The following is a 9,798-nucleotide window of genomic DNA, read 5'->3' as shown; positions in this document are numbered from 1 at the left end:
GTTGGCACCACTTCTGGTGCTGAGATAGACATTGAAATTCAAACCTCCTTTAAGTAAAAAAAAGCCAGGTGAACTCCCACTGGCTCAGATTTTCGTGGGCAATGACGGAATTAGTGGGGTTTTAGTTTATAGACAGCAGCGGTTCAAGAAGGCAGCTCACCATCACTTTCTCAGAGCAACTAAGGGTGAGTAATAAATGCTGGCCCAGCCAGTGATGCCCACATTCCATGAGTGAATAAAAAACCCAACTTCACGTCAAGCAAAGAACTTTCCTGAAAGTTAGAGTTGGTATTTCTCCAGTATAAAGACTGCCTGCGCTATGTTGTAACATTGCTTATAGATTTTACAGCTAATCTTAAATAGGGCAGAACCAAAGACTTCTGGCAAGTTTTTGGAGACATCAATTTTAGTGAGAGCTGGTGTAAAAAAGGGACTCATGTTGGCATGAAGAAAGGAAAGGTGAGATTTTTGTCCACTGGGGTTTAAAACGGCAAGAGGCAACTTGATTGAAATATGTAAGATTATGAGGGGTTCTGAAAGGGTGGATATAGAGACAATGTTGCCTCTTTTGGGAGAATCCTGACTTAGTGGTCATGGTTTAAAAATACTCAATGCACTAAGGAGAGTTTTTTCTCACAAAGTGTCGTGAGTTTTAGAATCACTGTTCCTAAAGAGGTTGTGGAAGCAGAGTCTTTGAGTATTTGTAAGGCAGAGATAGATAGATTCTTATTAAGCAAGGTGAAATTAGGGCCAGACTGTTTGAGAGAGATGTTAGGAAGCACAAAGGATGGTAAATGTTTGGAACTCCCTTCCACAAATGGCAGTGGATGCTAGATCAGTTGCTAATTTTAAATCTGAAATAGATTTTCTTTGTTAAGCAAAGGTATTAAGGCCAGCTAGATGGAGTTAGACCACAAATCAGCCATGATCTAAATAAATAGTGAAACAGGCTCAAGGGGTTGAATGGCATACTCCCGTTCCTATATTCCTGTGGGTGAAAGCTTATCAGGGGTCGGCAGATTGTCAAGTCATCAGATCAGCCATAATCTGATTCAATGAGAGGGCAGAGTACTGTTCTTAATTCATATCTTTGTGTGAACTGGAAAATGTAACAGGGAGCTGCAAAAGTGCTGAGAGGGTTCAATTACCATGTGACAACTTATATAAGGAGGTTTCATTACAAATACAAATGTAAGGAAGTTATAATGAGAAAACATTGTCGGAAATGTTTGTCTAAAATGAAAAACAAAGTGAGATTTTGTAGACAGCAAGTGCATGCAGCTATAAGTGTTAATACGATAAACATATTTTCAGAATTGCCCTCACATTTAATATATTTACCTTTGTATGGTCACTCGATGTTGGATACTCCAAATTGCTTCTCTCCGCAAATGCAAATTTGAAAGCTTCGATAATTCTATGGTATGTCAAGACTTTCTTTTCCCGTGTAGAAACACTTTCTCGGGAAAAGTTATACCCTAAATTAGATCAGAGAAGTAATTAGAAGAGGATGAAAAATTGATTAGGGAACATTTTTGTCAAGAACAAAAACAGAAATTGCTGGAAAAACTCAGCAGGTCTGGCAGCATCTGTGGACAGAAATCAGAATTAATGTTTTGAGTTCTGAGGAAGGGTCACTGGACCTGAAACATTAACTCTGATTTCTCGCCGCAGATCCTGCCAGACTTGCTGAGCTTTTCCAGCAACTTTGTTTTGTTTCTGATTTCCAGTCTCCGCAGTTCTTTCGGGTTTTATTTAACATTTTTGTCAAATTGTTCTAAATGTGATGAAACTGTACTGATTCATTTTATTCAGGATCTTTACAGTCACAGACACTTATTCCAACATTTGGCAGCTCCTAAATCTGTAACCTTGATCACCCGGAACAACAAAGTTTAGATCCATTAGTATCACTGCCTTGTTGCTCTCTAAGTCACACACTACTTTGAATTGGAACATATGTCACTGTTTCTTCATTGTTGCTGAGTCAGAATCCTGGAATTCCCTTCTTAACAGACCTGCCAGTGTACACGAATCACACAAACTTCAGCGATTCATTGTTACCCATCACTAGTATCCTAAGGGACAGAAGGGAAATAAATACCAGTCTCAATGGGTGTCCATATCTCAACCTTTGTTCAGGTTGAAACCCAGGTTCTGAAGATGAAAGGATTGTTAGTCAATCACCTGCACCACCTTCTATTGTACAAGGTAATGGTTCTGAAGGGGTTAATGTAAATGTTCCATTGGCTCCACCCATTCTCTCACAATCTGTGGATGGAGACAATGGATCTACTCCTGCATTCAGAACGAGCAGATGTCTCTGTACCACCTCCTTAAAGTAAAAATAATTTGTCCTGAACAAATGTAGTTCTACTTGCTGTGATTGTACAATAAAGTTTCTTGTTATCTAAGGACAGAGCTATTACCGTATGTACTGGTCAGTGGCACATCTTCTATCACTGATCACTAGATAGGTCCACGACAGACCAAGAAAGACAAAGGAAAATTGGTGCCAGTAAACTACCTCAAACAATCTTTACCCAGTACCACAGAAGTGGAAAATATCACATAGTACTTGTAGTGGTCATCAGGAAAAATACCCTGCTAATATTGGGAGATTCAGCCATGGTACCTCTGCTGAATGTCATGGGGTGACGGTTAGATTGTCTCTTATTGGAGATAGTTAGAGCCTGGCATTTGTGTGGCATTAATGTTACCTGCCACTTGTCAGCCCAGGTCTTGCTGCATTTGAACATGCTCTTAATATCAATTTTTAAATATGTTGTGGCTGTTCAACAATATGCAAATATCAAATATTAGTATTCCAAAGTAGAGTTAGAATTATCAATTAAATAGTCAGTTTCCTCATGAATTCACTTAGACCTGTAAATTTCTTTCTATAATATTCCTATGATCAATAAATATATAGGTCATTGGAAACTTTAAATTACCCACACTATTTTAGCACTGCAAATAATTAACATAAATATACTACTTGTGACTGATTTCATGTCAGGGATAGAGTGCACTTTAAACATTTACAGCAGGACAGTAAACCAATGGGCATTTTAAACTTGAGAGTCAATTCATAACAGCAAGTATCTCAGGATAACAACTTAATACTAAACCATTTATCACTCATATATCAAAAGTGAATATGTAAGTGTGCACAAGTGTCTCAGCACCCTGACAAACATTACACCCTCAGCTAAAGATAAATCTGTCAGTCAGTCAAGTGTTAGCTTTTGTGGGATTTTATTCTGTAGAAAATGGCTGTGCTTTTTATTCATACATGGGATGTGGTCTTTGCTGTCTGGATCAGCATTTATTGCCCATCCTGAGTTGCATTTCAGAAGGTGGTGGGGAGCTGTCTTCTTGAACCACTGCAGTCCTTGGGTATAGGGAGATCCAAAATGCTGTTAAGGAGGGTGTTTCAGTATTTTGTCCCAATGACAGTGAGGCAACGGAAATATATTTCCAAGTCAGGATGGTGAGTGGCTTGGAGGGGAGCTTGCAGTGGCTGGCATTTCCATGTATCTGCTTCCCTTGTCCTTTGAGATGAAAGCGGTCATGGGTTTGAGAGGGGCTGTTTAAGCATATTTGGTGAATTTCTGCAATGCATCTTGTAGATAGTGCATACTGCTGTTACTGACCATCGGTGGTGGAGAGAGTGAATGTGTTGCCATTCAAACGGGCTGCTTTGTCCTGGATGGCGTGAAGCTTCTTAAGAGTTGTTGAACCTGCACTCATCCAGGCAATTGGGGAATATTCCAATACAGTTCTTGACTTGTGTCTTGTCGATGATTGACAGGTTTTGGGGAGTCAGGAGGTGAGTTACTCACTGTAGTATTCTTAGGGTCTGACCTGCTCTTCTAGCCACTGTGTTTATGTGATGAATCCAGTTCAGCCTGTAGTCAATGAGAACCCCCATAATGCTAATATTGGGAGATTTAGACATGGTACCTCCGCTGACTGTCAAGGAGTGGTGTTTAGATTGTCTCTTATTGGAGATGGTTCGAGCCTGGCATTTGCGTGGCATGGATGTTACTTGCCACTTGTCAGCCTAGGTCTTGCTGCATTTGAACATGGAGTGCTTCAGTATCCGAGGAGTCATGAATGGTGCTGAACATTGTGCAATCATTGATGAACATCCCCACCTCTGACCTTATGATGGAGGGAAGGTCATTGATGAAGCAGCTGAAGATGGTTGGGCCTAGGACACCACTCTGAGGAACTCCTACAGAGATGTCTAGGAGCTGAGATCACTGGCCAACAACCAAGTTGTCTTCCAAGGTATGAATCCAACCTTAGGGGAGATTTTCACCCTGATTCCTATTGACTTCAGTTTTGCTAGGGCTCCTTGATGCCACATTTAGGCAAATGCAGCCTTGATGTCAAGGGCTGTCACCCTCACCTCACCTCTGGAATTCAGCTCTTCTGTCCATGTTTAAACCAAGGCTGTAGTGAGGTCAGGAGCTGAGTGGCCCTGGCTGAAACCAAACTGAGAGTCAGTTCACAGGTTATTGTTAAACAAGTACTGCTTGATAGCATTGTTTATGACACCTTTCAGTTTGGATTTATCCTATTTTCTCCACACAGGGCATGACTGGGCAATTTTCTACATCATTGGGTTGCAGCCAGAGTTGTAGCTGCACTGTAACAGTTTGTTTGGTAGTGGACTTGGTTCTGGAGTGCAAACGTTGTTCTGTCTATTGACAGTCCTTGTGATTCCGAGCAATTCGTTATGAAGTTCTTCACGATATTTCTGAACTATGGCAGAATAAATATATGTCTCAATTACCTTCAAACAAGTTCATTTGGAAGTTCAAAATAATAAAAAAAATTACTTCATCTTGAGGTCATGTGGCTTACTACTGACTGAATAACAAAATGGCTCATTTGTATCCTGTGGTGACATTTTCAATTCAGTAACCACCCTAAATACACTATGGTCACCTTCCTGAGCACCAGCAGAAGCTGAATTAGATTGTCAACAATTCATCCCTAGCTTCCTGCTAATAGCAGGAGAATTGTTAATTCTCCATAGTCTAGTTCAGCATTCGTGATTACTTAGCTGGAAAAGCTTTAAAAATTAAAGTAAAACATTTCTGTACAGCAGGGTTACCTTCAAGAATTTTCAGAATGAGTGCAAGCACTGGTCCTCCAGATGGGGCACCTGGAACATACAGTGTATATCCATCAACAGTCACATTTATTGGTGTCTCCTTGTTCGCTTTATACTGTTTCAGATCATTGTGAGAAATTTGTCCACCTAAAGACGCAAGAGAAATGGACAGAATTGCAATCTATTCAAACAAGATTATGAAACCATTTACTAGTTCGATGAAATAAACTCCTTTTACTGAGAGGGAGCTTAACTGAACAATGCCTTTAGAAAGGACAGGAATAATGCAGCAGACACTCCTGCTGCATTGCTGTAAGTGTTGGAGGTGCAGCCTTTTGTACAAAATGTCAAACCAAGGATCTGTCTGCCCTTGTAAATTTGAGATAGAAGATCTCAAAGCATCATTCCAAAGAAGACAGTCTCTGTTATGTTGTGACTAACGTTCACCCCTCTGTTAACATCATTGAGATTCATTATCTGGCTATATACCTCAATGGGATCTTGCTTTGCACAAATTGACTGCTGTGTTTTCCACAGGACGGACTTTTATATACACAATCTACAGGATACACTGTAGTTTCCGCAATCTATGGGTGGACTGTAATGTACACAATGTACAGGATGGATTATGATATTTACATTCTACAGGATGTGCTGTAGTAAACAATTTAGAGGATGAACTGCAGTATACACAATCTACAAGGTGGACTGTGGTATACAACAACCTACAGGATGGGCCAAAGAATATACAATCTACAGGATGAACTGTAATATGCACAAACTACAGGCATCCTACAGCAATTGGTCAAGCTTCATTCAACAGCGTCTCTTCCTCTATATTCCCCCGCTATCCAGCAGGTATTGCCTGTCATAGCCCATCCTGACTTTGATTTGGATTCTGTATTGTTGATGTGTCAGAGCTAACATCAATGTGGGAGCAACCTCAGCACGTGGATCACATTAGTTCATGGACAACTAGAGAGGAACAATATTTACCACCTTGCCAAGATTATCTGCCACCCCAAAAGTAGATAACGAAATTGGAAGCTGTGTGGAGTTCTGTCATGATGTGTGATTATACAGACATTAATGGTGCTGCTAATTTTTTTAGTAGCCTGTTCTGGATAGGGCACTACAAGTTAATTAAGATTGGATCAAAAATGTATTCTCTTCTAAGAAACTGTGATGGGAGGGGTGTTAAAGCTGACATCAGCTTCGATGAAGAGTCATCTAGATTCGAAATGTTAGCTTGCTTTCCCACCATGGATGCTGCCTGACCTGCTGTTATCTCCAGCATTTTTGGATTCAGGAAGTAAACCTGAATTTGGTAAACAGGAGTCTCATCACATAAGACGAGGCAGCTATGATCTGTATCCATCTGTGTGCATACCTGATTGACTGACATACTTAACAATATCATCTGCAATGGGCCCATCATAGAATGCATTCGGTCCTATGTCTGCTATCATTTGCAGTGTGTTCGCTAACTTTGGAAAATATATTATGTCGTTCTCGCTTAAAATTTGGTTGCTGTTTTTCTTACAGAACACGTCACTGTGGAAACAAAAGAATTTTTAGTGATTAGCAAAGAGAAGTTCAACCTTTGTGATAGCATGGCAACACTGTCATACAGATTCACTGACTACTGGTCCATCAGAACAGGACTCCATCCTGAGGGCACAAGTTTGGCAAAAATAACCTTTCATGTACGTTCTGTTCATTATCATCTGCAAAACTATATTTTGTTGTGATTTTTTTTAAATTCACTCAAGGGATGAGGGTGTCACTGTTGCCCATTCATAATTACCCAGAGGGCAGTTAAGTGTCAACCACATTGCTGTTGGTCTGGAGTTACATGTAGGCCAGACCAGCTAAGGATGACAGTTTCCTTCCCTAAAGGACATTAGTAAAACAGATTTTTTTCCCCATCAATCAACAATGGTTTCATGGTCATTGTTAGACTCCTAATTCCAGATTTTTTTTATTGAATTCAAATTCCACCATCTGCTATAGCAGGATTCAAACCCAGGCCTCCAAAACATTATCTGGGTCTCTGGATTGATAGTGTAGTGATAATAACACTAGGCCATCCCCTTATAAACATGTAAATTACAAACAGTACTGGCTACATCAGTGCAAAGGATTTCCTCATTGTGTTTTCTCAATAAAATATCAAATGGCACAAATAATAAAAATTGCAATTGCCGTATAATTTTAGAACAAATACCATAGAACCTTTACCACTGGATATTTAGTCAGTGTCTGCGCCAAGTGTAACCTAATGAATAATTAATAGTAATGACAAAGCCATTATCTGATCGATTCCTTTAAGTAACTACGAAGTGCAGGGTCAGATTACAAACTTAACATCTCTCTTGAGATTGGGATGAATCCAACACTGATGATGGAGGTGTGTTATACATTGTCTGCAAACTGTTTAGTTGTTAAGCTGCCTTGATCCAGTTCTATAGGTGGACATCAGACCATAGTAGAAAACGTAACTTGGACAGTGAAAATTATTTCTTGTGGCAAGTGGTTTGTTATCCCCCAGAATCAGGCCCTTCCCTTGTCCGCAAAACCTGGAGAAAACTATAGGTCTGGTGTTGGGAAAATGCTAGAATCCATTATGAAGAAAGAAATAGCAGGACATTTAGAAAAACTTAACACAATCGAGCAAAATCTATATGGTTTTAGGAAAGGGAAATCTTATCTGATAGTATCCTTTGAGCATATACCAAGCAGAATTCATAAAGAGATACCAAGTAGATGTAGGTTATTTAGATTTCCGGAAGTCATTCAATAAGGTGCCACATAAAAGTTTATTGCACAAGATAAAAGTTCGTGATATGAGGTATTAGCATGGACTGAGGATTGGTTAATCCACAAAATACAGAGAGTTGAAATTAAAATGCTAAACATGACCTCGAATGAAGTTTCCATGTGCAATACTCCTCAACCTTTGCAGGTGCCTTGGAATCTGCCTCACAGTATCGATTGGAAGGCTTCTACAGTGACACAAATTAAATCCAACACAACCATCTCAACAGTGTGATGGAAAGGAGACATCAAATTCTCAACATGGAGCTGGAACACTTTACCTTACAATTAAATAATGAAAGCATTTAGACAGTTGGAAAATGTAACTAGTGAAGTACCACAGGGATCAGTCGTACAGCCTCAATTATTTGTTACCGATTTTGATGGATTGGTGGCTTGAGCAGTGTGTAATGTATTCAAATTAAATGAAAGGTTATGTTGTGATGAGGACATTAAGAATCTGTAAGGGGATACAGTTAGGGTAAGTGAGTGGGCAAAAACATGGCGTATGGAATTTATTGTTGGAATGTGTGAGGTTATGCCCTTGAGTATAAACAGTTAAAAGGTAGACTATTACTTAAATGGAGAGAGTCTGCATTAAAATGCAGTATGGAGGAATCTGGTTCTTGTGCATGAAGCACAACGTATTAGTGAACAGATGCAGCAAGTGATTAAGAAGGAAAACAGAATTTTGGCTTTTATTATTGGGGGCTGAAATTTGAAAATAGGGAAATTTTGTCATAACTGTATAGGATGTTGGTGAGGTTACATCTGGAGTACTGTGTAGTTCTGATCCCCGTATTTAATAAAGGATGTACTAGCGTTAGAGGCAGTTGAGAAGGATTCATTTGACTGAATACTGGGACGATGGGTTGACTTAACAAGAATGGCTAAACAGGTTAGGCCTCTATTCATTAGAGTTTAGAAGAACAAGAGGTAATCTTATTGAAAGATACAAAATTCTGTAGGGTGGTTCTGAAGAATGGTCAGATTGGAATCAAGACGTTAACTCTGTTTCTCTCTTTACAGATGCTGCCATACCTGCCAAGTTTATCCAGCACTTTTTGTTTTTATTTAAGATTCTGAGGGGGCTTGACAGGATAAATATTGAACCAGTGGATATAGTCACAGAATAAGGGGGCACTCATTTAAAACTGAGATGTGTAGGAATTTCTTCTCCCAGAGACTAGTGAATGTCTGGAATTGTCTACCCAGAGGTTTGTAGAGGCTAGATCACTGAAAGTTTTTTAACAAGGAGGTAGACAGGATCATAGAATCCCACTCATTTCTCCATTGGCTGTGTGGACATCTGCCGCTGGAGAAATGGGGACTGAATGGGTCAGCACAGTGTCAGTAAGCCAATCGGCATGCACAGATCTTCGGAACAGCTACACGGTCCCATGGCTGCACAGTTTAGAGGGAACGCTGCTCTCCTATGCCTTTGTCTCCTGAGATTTCCAGATGAATTATTTGCAACTGTCTAAATGCAAAATCACTGTTATTATTTAATTGCAGGATAAAGAGCTCCAGCTCCATGTTGAGAATTTGATGTCTCCTTTCCATCACACTGTTGAGATGGTTGTGTTGGATTTAATTTGTGTCACTGCAGAAGCATTCCAATCGATACTGTGAGGCAGATTCCGAGGCACCTGCAACAGTTGAGAAGTATTGCACATGGAAACTTCATTCAAGTTCATGTTTAGCATTTGGATATTCTGGCCAGAGACTTTTCCCATGGTTGGAGGATGCAAAATATTACAGATGGCAGCCAGAGATGATCTTCTACATTTCCTATCATTGGCACTGTGCCTTAACTGCCATACTTCTTGAGGTAACAAGGTGCAGGGCTGGAT

At 39.9% G+C, this 9,798-nt stretch overlaps 1 protein-coding gene across 1 annotated transcript in view; it reads right to left on the bottom strand.

Annotated features, from left to right (window-relative positions):
* Positions 1–1,200: 1,200 nt before the first annotated feature.
* LOC109911053 (glutathione hydrolase 1 proenzyme-like) overlaps positions 1,201–9,798 on the bottom strand; it is a 12,684-nt gene continuing 4,086 nt past the window's right edge. Inside the window, exons 3-6 of the mRNA XM_048612919.1 lie at positions 6,519–6,682; positions 5,129–5,275; positions 1,342–1,478; positions 1,201–1,233 (exon numbers count right to left, since the gene is read on the bottom strand). Of these exons, the coding sequence (XP_048468876.1) occupies positions 1,201–1,233; positions 1,342–1,478; positions 5,129–5,275; positions 6,519–6,682 (481 nt within the window). The remainder of the gene's footprint in view (positions 1,234–1,341; positions 1,479–5,128; positions 5,276–6,518; positions 6,683–9,798) is intronic.

Source organism: Rhincodon typus, chromosome 27 (assembly GCF_021869965.1).
Source record: "Rhincodon typus isolate 14 chromosome 27, sRhiTyp1.1, whole genome shotgun sequence".
Classification (NCBI taxonomy): Eukaryota; Metazoa; Chordata; class Chondrichthyes; order Orectolobiformes; family Rhincodontidae; genus Rhincodon; species Rhincodon typus.
Note: the sequence above shows the minus strand (reverse complement) of the source record. Positions and strands in the feature narration are given on the sequence as shown.